A 13,990-nucleotide genomic window follows, 5' to 3' on the forward strand; every position below is an offset into this window, starting at 1 on the left:
TCATCACGTAACATGATGGTATGAAGAGGCAGTGATGTGTGATTAAAGGAACAGTTGTTCCTCTTGGAGGCTAGAGAAATCGCTGTTTCTTCCACAAAGGGTGATGTCAGCAGCAGGCACTGTGGCTCTGCATCTGCTGTTGGATACCGAAGCCACAGCAGAAAGATGAGCTGGATAAATAACTGATATAGGTGGAGAGAGACAGCAGGTAGAAATTTACTTCCTAGCAGCCCTGCTGCAGAAAATAGGAAGATGGGCCTCGGAAAAGTATAAGGCTTTGCCCAGAACACAAGGCAGGAAATGACCCCAGATCTGCCCTGGTAAATACAGTGCTTTGCATAAAATTCCTTTTTGCAGCTCTCTGTTTACTCAAACCCGCTTTTGAAAAATTGTGGGGAAAAAAAAAGTCTCTCCATTAGCAAGTGGGTTGGCAAGGTATTAGAAAAGTCTAACTCTACAGATAATTTGAGAGGGAATATATTCATGGTTAAAATCCAAGGGCAGGACTTAAAATTTAAGTGTGGCTACAGAAAGGCAGACTTAGCAGATGGTGTGGGTGGGGCGGCCCTAGAAAAGATCTGAGGCGTCCTGGGTCATCAAGAAACCCTGCTGGCTCCTATCCTTTCTCCCCCTTCCTGCTAAAGCTCCCACAAGAAGCGCTGGTAAGAGCACAGGCTTTGGACCCAGCTCCATCTGCACCTCTCCTTTTACCAGTGACTTGCCCTGTATTTAATATTTAATTTTAATTTGTGTCCTTGACAACTTATTGGAGGGTTCGGCTTCTGCACAGCAGCTCTGTCCTCTCTCCCTGCTCTTCCTGTTGGCAAGGGTTTGTCTTCCTTCCTGCCCACCTCCCATGTGCAGGCTTCTCCAAGGTTCTTCTGGAGGCCCAGCTTGACCATCTTCCCTCGGCTCTTGCTCCCTCAGGAGCTCACCCTTTGAGAGGTTTAACTATCCTGCAGAGACAGGATGTCCAAACTCTCACCTCCAGCTTCACCTTTCTCCTGATCAACAGAGCCGGATTCCCCTCGGGTAATCCTTCAGTTCCTGTGCCACTCATAGTGATCAAACTGCTTCCTGCTTCTGGAAGGCCCTCTAAATAGTTTCCTACCAAAATAGTTTCCTACCTTAGGCTTAAAAACACCAGGAGGAATGCCCCATGCCTCTATGAAGACACCCTTGATCTCCTCGACTGCACGTGCTCTCTAGCTCCATTTGAAACCAGCCTCCCTCAACACCCTACCCTGACATGTATCATAGTCCTAGGACCCCCTGGGAACACCTGCCACCCACGGTGTTTCTGCTGCTGGTACATCAAGCATTTGGCCTGATGAGAAGCCATAGGTTACGCTGGAGCCTGCTTTAGTTTCATCCTGACTGGTGTTAATTCATAGGACCCCGTAGTCAAATAGACCAGGGAAAGCAATCACCTTCTCTCACTTAGATCTTCACAGAAGCTATCTGGTCTTTCTGCTTTCTCCCTCGTTGGTCCTGTTCAGTCTCTTCTCCATGCATCAGACAGAGCCATCTTTCAAAAATGTAAATTAGACCATGCCAGTCACCTGCTGAAAAATCTGCACAAATGTTGCTGTTAAAACGTGTCCACTTACTGACAAATGGTGCACTATTGTGAGAAGAGCATGGGTTTTTAGAGTCTGGCAGCCTGAACTGGTGTATCCTCTACCTGCCTGGGTGTTGGGCACCACTGCGGGGCACAGCTTGCAGCCACAGGTGCAAAGGCCCCAGGGTGGAAAAGACCTTGACTTGCTGAAGAACACAGAGGAGGTGAATGGAGTTGGTGATTGGTGAGCAACAAAGGAAAGTAGATGCATTTTAATAGCAACACTCATGTAGGTTTTTAAGCAGGTGAGCAGCATGATCTAATGTACATTTTTGAAAAATGTTTCTGACACCAGTCCACGCAGAAGAGACTGAACAGGGCCAAAGAGGGAAGCTGAGGTGCCCTTGGGCACTTCGTGCGCGCTCTCTATCCAACTGTCGGCAGGTAGGGTTAAGAGCCCCAGCAATCTTTCAGGGCTGGTGTGAACATTCAATGCCAGAACAGGTCAGAATGAGTGCTCTGTCCAGGCGGGTTCTTTTTCCCTTCCCTGATTTCCTCCCACAGTGTCAGGCACATTGAAGGTTCCCAGTAAACACCAATGGAATCTAGACACACTACTACTTCCAACTCACTTTCAGTTCCCGCGTCCCAGCCATTCTTCCGGATGGAATCGCAGTCTGAGCGGCAGGGTGACACGGCGGGAAGGTTGGGGGCCACACTGCACACGACTACACCCCGCCTGGCTGTCAGGATGCGGGGCGACTCCGGGTGAAACGTGGTCATCTCCTGGTGCTCGCCCCCAAGACCGTCCATTATCTTGTCCAGGTTGCTCCTGGAGTCGCTCTGGAAGCACGGGGTGTAGGCCATGGGGCGCACGGGCACCTGTGGGGGCCCCACCTCCTGGTAGACGTTGCGGCCATCCCCGCTGCCCCGCAGGCCCCGGAACGGGACGCCGTTGCTCTTGTGCAGCAGCGCGGCCGTGGCGGGGTCCTGCACCAACGTGATGTTGTTGCGCGAGTAGCTCTTGCGGAAGACCTTCTTGCGGAAGACGATGAACAGGATGATGAGGGCGAAGATGACAAAGAGGACCACAGCGATGCCGATGAGCTCCTCCTTGCCCACGTATGCGTGGCCGGCCTGGATGTTGGGCACCACGACGGGTCGCAGCCCACAGTACTGGCCCACGAAGCCAGGTGTGCAGTTACACACGAAGGAGCCGAACACATTGACGCACGCGCCGCCGTTCTCGCACTCCTCGTGCTCACACTCGTTCACGTCTTCCTCACACCTTTGCCACAAAACACACAAAAGCACCCACTCAAACATCAGGCCCTCTACAAAGTGCAAGCATGCATCCTGGAGCTGATGCAACTGACTTCTTGCAAGGAAAACTATGCCCCTCAGGGGTATGGGAAGCATGACACGAATGGGGTGATGGTGTATGTGTGCACGGGCAGTAAGGGTGAATTAAGGGGTTCTCCTGGATAGTCTGACCCTATTCAGGTGGGGGCTGGGTAAAGACTGATGGGCGGGCAGGGAGGGCGCAGAAAGAGAAAGAACAGACGCCATGAAGGGGGACTGGTCTCCAAATCCTTGGGGCCAGATGCATTTCAGAATTTATAATGTTGCAAATTTAGAAATGACATACAATACATAGCTTTCATGTTATATAAAATACCCACCCCACCGCAGGAATTGGTGCTTGCATAGGACCCTGTAGTCAAATAGACCAGTGTTTCTACAGTAAAACATATGGATCTTCACACTAAACAGGAGAAACAAAGACTAGAAATAGTCTCAGAGCAGTTTTGTTTTGTTTTGCCACTGAATTAGTTTACCACTAATTTATCCTCAACCCTTTGAGTTCTCAGAGCTTTTGGGATTTTAAGAGCAATTGTAGAATTGCAAATTGAACCTATATACTCTACATAGAGTTTCTTTCAAGGGAAAAAAATCTTTGGTTCTGACATTTTCCTCTAATGGTTACAGTAATTTTTGGTCTCTGGGCTGTGAGGGTGAAGAGGACATAGGTAGGTGGGTAAAGGGCTGCATATCTATGTATCTTCCTAATTCTATGTTTATGTTAAAGGTTAATGCTAATGCTGCAGATTATCAGGAAAAGGTGATCAAACATTCTAATGGAAAATAATTCAGTTCTATTCTCTTCAAAGCAATCCATGACTTGCTTTGAGTATAATTATAAGGCAAACATTTATGTCTTACTTTTTCTTCCATTATTTGAGAACACAGACCTTCTTTCCTTCACTTCTCTCTACCCTGCAATTGTTCTGATGTGTCCATTTAAAAGGACTGGTTACCTATATTTCTGATAGTTCACCTTTCAAAATGTAATCCAACTTCCCTAATTTGAACAGATTGAGGCCAGGTCAGTCGGAAATTAGAATCACAGAGTATTTTAAAATAAATGTGGCTTTATTACTTCACATTACATCCAGTGATTCTGAGTTGGCTAAGTATTTCCTGGTAAGGTCCTCGGGAGATTTGCTTTAATGAATACAGAAGACTGATCTGTGATTAGAATATCACTTGCTTGAGATTACATGTATATGCTTCTAAAATGATCAAGGATGATTGAAAGTGGCATTTTTACTAAGAACTTAAAACATTCCCTTTCCATTTGGCTAGCACTTTTATTTCCCTCATTTCTTGGAGGAAAAGTGGTTTGTAAAGGAAAGGTAAGTTTTAGTTTCTCAGAATGATCATAAAATGCTAGGCAGCAGAGTCCAGTTAATGAGATCTGCGGAAATGAGGAGTATGTTTGTCTCAGAATTTTACTGGAAATATTAGGAGTCATAGATGACTTTCCTTAAAAGAATTGTTTTCTTTATAACAGAACACATAGTAAAATTTTGAAAATACAGGGAAGTAAAAATAAAAACTATAAATTACCCGTAACTCCACTACCCAGAGATAATCCCTGTTAACATGTTAGTCACTCATAAGCACTTTTTATCTAAAGATATTAATCATTTGCCTGTGCTATTAGCGGTAAATATATTATCCCAGTTAGTTGCCTACTGTTTTGTGCTCTTAGCAACAAGAAGCAGCATGGAGGACTTTAGCACAATCTCACTTACGTGACTCCAGTGAGCCCAGCTTTGCAGCTGCAGATGAACGTGTTTCCTATGGGGTCGCAGGAACCTCCATTCTGGCAGGGGTTGGGGAAGCAGGCTGTGATCTCTGATTCACAGTTTCTCCCGGTGAACTGTGAGAGACAGGTACACTGATAGCCTGGAGAAACAGAGGACCTTATGAGCCACAAATGCCACGGAGGGCATGGGCTCGGCTGGAATGTGCCCTGCTCACCCCTTCTGAACCATATCTTAGGGCCCAGACAACAAAGGTGATTAGCAAATTGGTTATTTTGAACTTGGAACACAACTTGTCACAAAAATGCCAAGTAACAATTCAGATTCCCTGCCAGTCCACAAAAACTTAATTGCCCACATACATGAATGTTAGTGAGAATGGCATAGGGTACCCAAGAGACAGATTCCCAGAGCAGACACCAAGATGCTACCCTGCTACCCTAAAAGACAGGACGTTGCCAGATAGGGGCAGTTAACTGCAGGTCCAGTGCTGCCTTGTTTCCTGAACAGCCCCGCTCCCCTGCCCCTTCTCCTTAGCTGAGGACCAACTTCCCACTCCGAGAGGAAGTGAGGGGGAGGTGGGTAAAATGAGGATATTTATTAACCCAAATGAACCTCAGTTTGAATATGCACAGGGTAATGGAAGAATTCCAGCCTACCCACTGATCCCCTATTTGGATCATGATTTTCACATCTTTTCCCCTTTTCTACTCATGAACCTACCGTGAGAAAATAGGTTGTAATGTGCCTACTGCAAAGAATCTTAAATATCAGAGTAGGTGAGATTCTAAGAGGACGAAGCATTATTTACCTTTCAGAGATGGAAGGGATAAATAATTAGTGAGGCTTTTCTTTTTCCCTATTTAGAAAAACAATTTAAGCTATTTTAAAAGAAGGTATGCATGCACATAGTTCAGAGTCAGATGGTCAGGTGAGTCTCGTTTATCTGTCCTGTTTCCCATTTACACCTCCTCAGAAGGGACCTGGACATCCCTTTTAGTATTTTGGAATTTCTTCCTTGGTATTTTGCTACTTTGTGATTATTTTAGTTTTAGGCATTATCTATAGGCTTTCCAATACGTTTCCTATTTCAGACCCTCTGCCCAACCACATAGGGATACTCTTCTGTGGTCCTCTACATCCCAATATATTGTATTACTGTAAGTTTGGTAAAATCATTCACCAGTGTTTGCATTATTATGACCTACTATGAAATGCTATTTGCAGTTATGCCACATAGTGAACTCCGACTGTTTTTATTTTCATGCACAACTTTTTGTTTTCTCTGGAGATAAAAAGTGCCATGTTGGGGAGCTCGCTTATTTTCTCAGTCCTTACTGTTAATTCAACACCAAACTCCTCATTGACTAGTTCTCTCTGTGGTTCGTTGCTACATTTGGTGTTGTGTGTTTTCACCCGATGCAGTCTTTCCTGTGGCCTTGGACTGGCTCCGTCCTGAATATCACCCTCTCCTGCTGTAGGGGTGCCATCCTGGAAATGCCCACCCTGCTCTCCTGGGTTGGATCTTGTGTTTTTTTGTATTGCCTGTTTTCCTAATTTCTTGGGTTACCCTCTCCTTTCATTAGAACACATAGTATAGTAGCTTCCTGAGAAAGGGTCTATAGAAGGTAAGTGTTGGTAGACCCTGCATAGCCACACATCTTCACTCCTTCAGACTCCTCTTTGAAGGCTGAGTACAGAATTCTAAGCAATTCCCTCCATGTTGCTTTTTAGAAATCCCAAGTTCTTTAGGTTCCTGAAGTTAAGTTTGTATGTGACCTGGTTTCTTTTCCTTGGCTACAGCTTTCAGGGTCTTCTCTTTGCTCCCGATTTTCTGAAATTTCACAAGGACGTACTTTATTTCAACCTATACTGGGTAAACAGTGGGCTCCTGCAATCTGGGAATACTTGTCCTTTAAATTTGGGAACATTTAAAAAGGATGATTTCATTGATGATTTCCTGTCCTTTGTTTTCCCTGTTCTGTCTTAATGGAACTTTTATGGTTTGGATCTCAGATTTCCTGGACCTTCCTCTAATTTTCTTCCTTCTATTACATCTCTGTGGGTTTTTGCTTTACTTTTTGAGAGATCCTCATCTTTTGAAGCTTATATTGTTATTTTCATTTATGTTGCCATTTTCTAACGGCTTTTTTTTGTGATTTTTTTTCTTTTTATTAACACATAGTATCCTGCTCCTATTTTGTGGTTACAATGTCTTCTCTTATCTCTCTGAGGATATTAATAATGTTTTCATGAAGTTTTCTCACTGTAGTTTCCTTCAAGTTGCTTTTTCTCTGTTTTGATTTCTGTGATGGTTAAATTTTGTGTGTCAACTTGACTAGATTATGGTGCCTGGTTGTTGGTCAATATCAGTTTAGATTTTGCTTTGTGAAGGTGTTTGTGGATGTGATTAACATGAACAATCAGTTGACTGTAAGTAAAGCAGATTACCTTCTGTGAAGTGGGTGGATTTTTTCCATCCAGCTGACTGGCCTTCAGGAGGAGGAATTTTGCCTCAAGATTGTAATGTGCACATTTTGCCCGAGTTTTTATCCACACTGCTGGCCTGCTCTGTGGATTTCAAATTTGAGACTGTGAAATCATCTCTTGCATAAATTCCCAGCCTAATGGCCTGCCATATAGATTTCCGCCTTGCCAGCCCCCACAGTCATGTGAGCCAGTCCTTAAAATAAAACTACCTACCTATCTATCTATCATCTACCTATCTAATAATCTATCATTTATTCTGTTGGTTCTGTTTCTTTAGAGAACCTTAATATGTTTTCTTATCTGCCAAATTAGATGATATCTTTCCTTGCCTGGCAATCCTCACTTACCAGCTCTGACTGCAGAGTCGGGTGGTAGAAAACTAGTCTGATGGGATGCTCTGAGCAAACCACTGTTTGTCAACTGTGATACTGTGTCAGTTCCTTTGCGTTGGTCAATCTCCCTAGCAATGACCCTTGTCACCTGCTCAGAGGGAGGGTGAAGGCCTGGTCTCTAACATTCAGGGGATTGGGTGGTGGTAGAGGAGAGGCAGCTGCGGGCCTCAGCACCCAGTGGGCACATCAGATGTCCTTAACCTGTGCCACTCCACCACCATGCAGGGCAGTGCCAGGCGCTCTCCAGTCTTGATACCCTGCATCTCACCATCCCCTTTGCCAGGCGTGGGGGTAGCAGTTTGCCTGGCTGTGTAAAGATGGAACTCTGGGGTTCTGACTGCCTCTTAGACTTCTGATACTTTCTTACTTGAAGCCCTCTCCCCAGTACTTCCTCTCCAGAAGTGACTGATGCCTCCATTCCTGAGCCTTTCGGGGATTCGATGCCCAGATTTCCCTTCTTCTGGTTAGTGTTCAGATTGCTCCAAGCTTCTCTTCTCTTTTCTCTTCCTTACCACCTGCCCACATGCCTTCTGCCTCCAAACTTGTGCTGGTGGTGCCTCCATTCCAATTCCCCTCCCTTCTGTGAGCTTAGGACTTATTAAAGATGCCTTCACTTACACAGTCATGGGGTTGGGGCTGTGACAGCAAGCTGCCTCCGTTACCTTATGGTGACCAGTGAGATTCTTCTCACTTCTAAGATTTGTTGTAAATACTGTAAATAACCATCCTCAGTCATATTCAAAGGGCTCTTGGGCTAATCTCTGCTCACTAAGGGTCCATGATTGATGTTGGGATGTTATAGATTAATCACTATAGGTAGAAGACGCTTAAAAGTGTATAGATATAAAGAATGTATGCTGTTGTGGATGCTTTACTGAATCCATGCTCAAGGAACTCACACACAGAGGACATTATGATTGGGTGAGGGTGTTTGAAGGTGCAGAAAAAGATCCACCTTCAGGAGGCAGATACAGGAGGCAAGAGAGAAATCTTAACATTCCCCAGAGGAGGGAACTGTGTAGCCCCAGCCTCCCTGGCATCAGGAAACACAGCGGGCCAGAGACTGAGGCTCAGAGAGAGACACCCTGCTTTTGAATGCACCACCAGTAATATGCCAGGGAGCTGACTCGGAAGGAAGGACCACTGTTGATGCAGACTGTGCCCCAACACGGCCAGCCTGAAGCCTGTGGGCGGGGATGCAGCCGTCTGAGGTATGCTTGCTTCAAACTATGCCGACTTGGGGTTTGTTTTTCATTTTTTCTCCAATTTGGGAAGTTGCTCACCGTGATAGGATTGGGGGTTGCTGAAAGCAGTTGGGATTAGGAAAAATGCTTCTTTGTGTCATCTGGCCAGTCCTTGGCCAGGATGGCATGCCATTTAGAGGTAGCTTAACTTGTGAGGGTGCATCAGATTGCTTTGGTGTAAATATTCCCATGTGGGCAATATGCCCATGTGAACAGGGGCAGCCACAGTTCAGGCCTCTGGAAAAGCATGTCAGTGATGAGGTGGGAGGGATGTCAGGCAGGAGGAATCTAAGGCAGTTCAGGTGAGACTCCTCCCTCTCCAGCTCCTACTTGGTGAGCTTCTGACAGTTTCTGAAACACAGCTGTTGCAGAAGAAGTAGTGGGTTGGGGGAGGAGGCACAATGAGGGACTATCCTAAAATAAGGGACATTTGAACCATTATCATGGAAACTGGATTCCAACTAGGGTCATGGGTTTGATTGCTTTGATGTGATGTTTCTGTGCCTTGGAAAATCAGAATTTAAAATGAGGTACTACCCCAGATGCACTATTTCACTCCCGCACATTTCCTTCTGCATTTTGTCATTTTCATTATCTTCTGCGGGATATCTCGTGTTACTTGATGCAGCCACCAGCCTGACTGAATACCCTGGTCACTGACTGAGCGCCTAAGCAAGAGGCAGAGGTGCCCAGAGGCAGCCCACCCAGCAGGGTGGGAGCTGACCCCTCAAGAATCAGGACTTCTGGCAGGCTGGTTATTAAACCACTGGTAGACCAACGTCAGCCACATGGGAATATTTACACCATAGAAGTCAGCAAACACCACAGATCGGGGCTTTTATTTTTAGAGAGCTGGTTATCAGCACACCTTGGAATGGGGACTATGGCAGGCACAGGGGATGCAATGACAGAAAAATGCCCAACTACAAGCAGAGAGGACACTCAGAGCAACCATGAGAGCAGGCACAGGGTGACGGGAACGGAGAGCCAGGACCCTGGACCGAGGCGGGAGCGAACCATGCAGGACCCAGGAGCGTTGCTCTCCATCTGAGAATATGTGCCGTTCGTGCTGAAGATGATGATGACAGTTAACACTTAGATGATATTACATGCCATGAACAGTTCTATGCTCTCTACATGTATTAACTCATTTAATTCTCAAAACAAACCTATGACAGAGGTACTATTAGCATTATTCCCATTTTATAGATGAAGAAATGGGGTGGGTGGGTACAGAGAAACTGAAACGTGTGGATTTCAATCCTGGCAGTCTAGCTCCAGTGTCCCTCAAATGGTCAGCATTATCCTGATGGTATTTTCAACAACCACAGTTAATTACACTCTCTACCTGTATTTCTCTGTTCATCAAAAAGAGAAGCCAACTGTCTAGGATCTGCTCTCATGATCTTAACTCCATGGGGCAAAGGAGGCAGAGACTCCTTGAAAGAAATACTGCTTTTGAACTTCAAACTTGAAGTTGTTATGTTAAACATCATGAGAGGGAAAAGGAAACAGATTATTTCTTAAACTGGTGAGATCTTGTTTAAAGTGCCAGCAGAGCGGTACCTATTGTTAGCCTCTATGAAAGAGACTTGTTGATCAAAATTAACTTGTTCTCACAAAGCATTATTTACGATCTAATTATCCTGGCCTGGGTACTATTAATATTTTTTATAATAATTCTCCCATAATAGTGTTAAGTAATCTAATGCTTTAGTGGTTGAAAACCACTTTTAATCATTCTATGAAGTACTTCAATAATCCTGTGAAGGAAACATTAGTGGCCCCTTTAACATCCCAATTCCATGGGGGTGCTGGAGAGGTTAGTGGCTTGTTCAAGTACAGATAGCTGGTAAGTGATTGAGTTCGAACTTGAATCCAGGCTTTCAGATCTCAAATCTTTCTACAAGATTGTTTTGGCACTGGAACTTGTCAAGTGAGCCAGAACTCATTACTTGCTAGGAATACAAAGGAAGGGCTCGTAGTTATTCCCTACAACTCTCCAGGGAGCCGATGAGATACAGTGAGATGGACAACATCAGACGCTCTTCTGGGAGCCAAATAATCATTAAATAATAAATGTAATAGCACAATAAAGTTTCTGCTCTTCCCAAGCATTACCATATGTTGACATAAAATACGAATACAGGGGACAGAATATCAAGAGCTATCCATCCGGTCATTAGTTGATCACAGATATTTTAACCCTTGGTAAACGTAAAGGAAAAACAAAATTCAGTGGATACTCTCAAAGTCATTAAAAAGAGTAGGTTTTTTTTTATGAGTTGGGGGAGAATGTCAAATAAGGAAGTCATTAGCAAGAACTATATATAGCTTATTATATGCTAGGAAAAATGCTAGGAACTTTCTATGCATGATCTCATTTAATCCTTGACAATTCCTCTATTCCAGCAGTACTATTATTATAGTTACTTTACAAATGTGGAAACTGAGGCTTAAAATGGTTTCCCAAAGTTAGTCAGTAAGGGGCAGACACACTTTGTATCAGTTCTCGGATTTAAAAAAGATAATCATTATATTAGCATTGAGATGTATGTTAAAAAAATCATGATATCACATTACTGAAATCCTGGCAAAATGAGAAGTGTCTTTTTAAGCCTTGTGTCAAAGTTGTGCTTTTGTTTACAATGCTTCCAGTTAAAGCAGATGCAGATGGTTTTGAAATCTACACCCAAACAAACTTAAAATATGCTGTCCTTTCCTTGCTCAAAGAACATTGCAAAACCTATTAAATTCAAAAACAGAAATGGTTTAAGCCATTATCGCGTGAATTGGGCTGTGTGGGCAAATAAGATCATTCCTATCCTACCCTTTGGATGTACTAGTCGTTTCCCAACCTGATTCTTTCCAGTAATAGCCTCGCCTCAACCCCTGGCCCGCTCACCAGTGTAGGTGAACATGGTTCTGATCGGTTTGGCTGCCTTGATAAGGAAACATCTGCCTGTGGCACAGAGGTGGAAATAATGACAAATGTACGACTAGCACTTGGGGTCTGAGTCAGCATTACCCTCCATGCTAGCTGAATTATAGGGTTCATTTAGAAACTCTGAGAACTTCCAAGATGCAGGACCCAGCTGCGATGTGGCTGTGTGGTCCTGGATACAAGTCTATATCCTGGCTGTTACCACGGGCTGGGTGTGGTCATGCCCAGCCTTCTGATCTCTGGAAGCCTCCCAATTTTTATCTGATAATTGATCCTCACTGATACCCACATTATAGAGGATCATAAGGCTTCTGGATTCATCAGCCATAACATGGCACACATATATTAGGTGCTTTTTTCTTGTAATGACTATAATTACTGTGGATTTAGAAATCAGTTGCATTTCTGTGTTGCTCATAAACCAAACAACTGACAGCCATAGGCGATTTTTACTCCCACTTTTAGGCTGAATATCTGGGAATAGTGAAACTTACAGTCCGTGTGATTCTCAATTAGTATGAGAAAACTGTTGGACAAATTATTACATGAGATCTTAATCATGTGGGGTGAGTTGAGCTGCAGATCACATCCTCTGTCATTACTTCACTTCACTGTCATTACTTCACCGTTTCATCTTGTAGTCACTTTAACTTTTCACTTTCATCAAGCAGGGTGCACTACCTTTAGACCTTGTAAAATAAAAACCTTTGAAGTGACCTGTAACTTTCCCCAAAAAAGAAAGCTGGCTCACATTTATATCGTATATTGTATTACTGGGCCGAGCCTCTAATATTTTCTTTGAGGATCTGGAAACATTTAAAGTGTTAACAACATTAGGCACACAGTAAATTCTCACCTTCTAGCATGTTCTTTTGTGTCTGCACAAAACCTGATGGCCTTAGGATTTTGAGCTTTTATATTAGTAACTATATTATTAATGTGTTACTGTGAGGTTTTTCTAAAGTACCAAAAAAATATAAACTCAGTATTCAGAAGAAAGTCACGCAGGAGAAACATTTTCCCCCCCATAAGCTGCAAAGCTCAGTCAAATTATGTTCACAGTATATTCACCAGGAGCTGGCTTCTCCATACTCTGTCCCTCTGTGCTCAGTGGACTAGTGGGCTAACTACATACAGGGACACTGTTCAATTCTCTTAAGCCAGCTGTGAGGGGAAGTAAATCACACAGTGGAATCGATTGGTCACAGAAACAGCAATGGGACCCCAGAATTTAATACAGAACTCAGCACAGATCAGGCACTTAAAAGTTTGAAGGACTGAATGATCTAGACCTTTATAAGTTAGGGACACAAAGTACTCAGCAAAACATCACCTAAAGAAGGATGGGTAGCTATTTTGCTGAAAATACTTCTTCGCTTAATTGTTTGCAATGTACAAGAACTTGGTGCTTCATACAACTTGCTTAGAGGGAGTCACTAGACACCACTATTTCTATCTTTGAAGGGGAGCTCAGAGTGACCCCAAACTCCTATATGCCCTGGGGAACAAAGTTCAGTCTTTATACTAAAACAATGATAAAAAATGCAGGCTATGCATCTGACATTCAATTTTTAGAACTGTCTGCTACGTCTGCTTACTCTCCTGGCATTCGCTGACTCACATTCCTGCAAATAGAGTTTATTGGGATTCCCAAATGTCAGCGGATCTCAAATTCTTATGTGCAGAGCACTGCCATGGAGGCTTCACTAAGATTCACGGATACCTGAATCTTATTCTTGCAGATTCTAAGATTCTGATTCGTTGGTTTTGGTCTTTTTCCTTTTTTCGCCTCCAAACTTTTCACTGAGACTTTTTTTTTGGTAGTAAGTTCAGGAATTTGCAAATACAATTCAGGAACCTAGCTGACATTTCACCTGACGTGGACAGTGAGTGATGGTGGCAAGTACACAGCTCCTCCTTTTTCCTGAATAATCAAGAGACTCTTCTCTAAAGAGGCTTCATTTTAATAAGGTCCTCAGGTGAGGTAGATGCACGTTGGAGTTGGAAAACCACTATATAGAACATGCAAAAACAAAAAAGAACTCATTTTCTTAGGTTTCAGGACAGTTCGGAGACACAGAGAGAAATCAGGCTGTCACCTTGGGATCTTGTTAAAATACAGATTCTGATTCGCTGGATTTGGGGTAGGAACTGAGATGCTGTGTTTCTGACATTTCCAGTGGTGCTGACGGTGCTCATCCCCAGAACATACTTTGAGTGACAAGGGTAAGAACATAGGCTGGGGGTTC

At 43.8% G+C, this 13,990-nt stretch overlaps 1 protein-coding gene across 2 annotated transcripts in view; it reads right to left on the bottom strand.

Annotated features, from left to right (window-relative positions):
- The window catches only part of FAT3 (FAT atypical cadherin 3), a 621,620-nt gene that overhangs the window by 11,984 nt on the left and 595,646 nt on the right, over nucleotides 1–13,990 (bottom strand). For both annotated transcript variants that reach the window (XM_037011586.2, XM_073215899.1), the window contains exons 24-25: nucleotides 4,660–4,813; nucleotides 2,194–2,849 (exon numbers count right to left, since the gene is read on the bottom strand). In XM_037011586.2, the coding sequence (XP_036867481.2) occupies nucleotides 2,194–2,849; nucleotides 4,660–4,813 (810 nt within the window). The remainder of the gene's footprint in view (nucleotides 1–2,193; nucleotides 2,850–4,659; nucleotides 4,814–13,990) is intronic.

The sequence above is a fragment of the Manis javanica genome, chromosome 11, assembly GCF_040802235.1.
Source record: "Manis javanica isolate MJ-LG chromosome 11, MJ_LKY, whole genome shotgun sequence".
Lineage (NCBI taxonomy): Eukaryota > Metazoa > Chordata > Mammalia > Pholidota > Manidae > Manis > Manis javanica.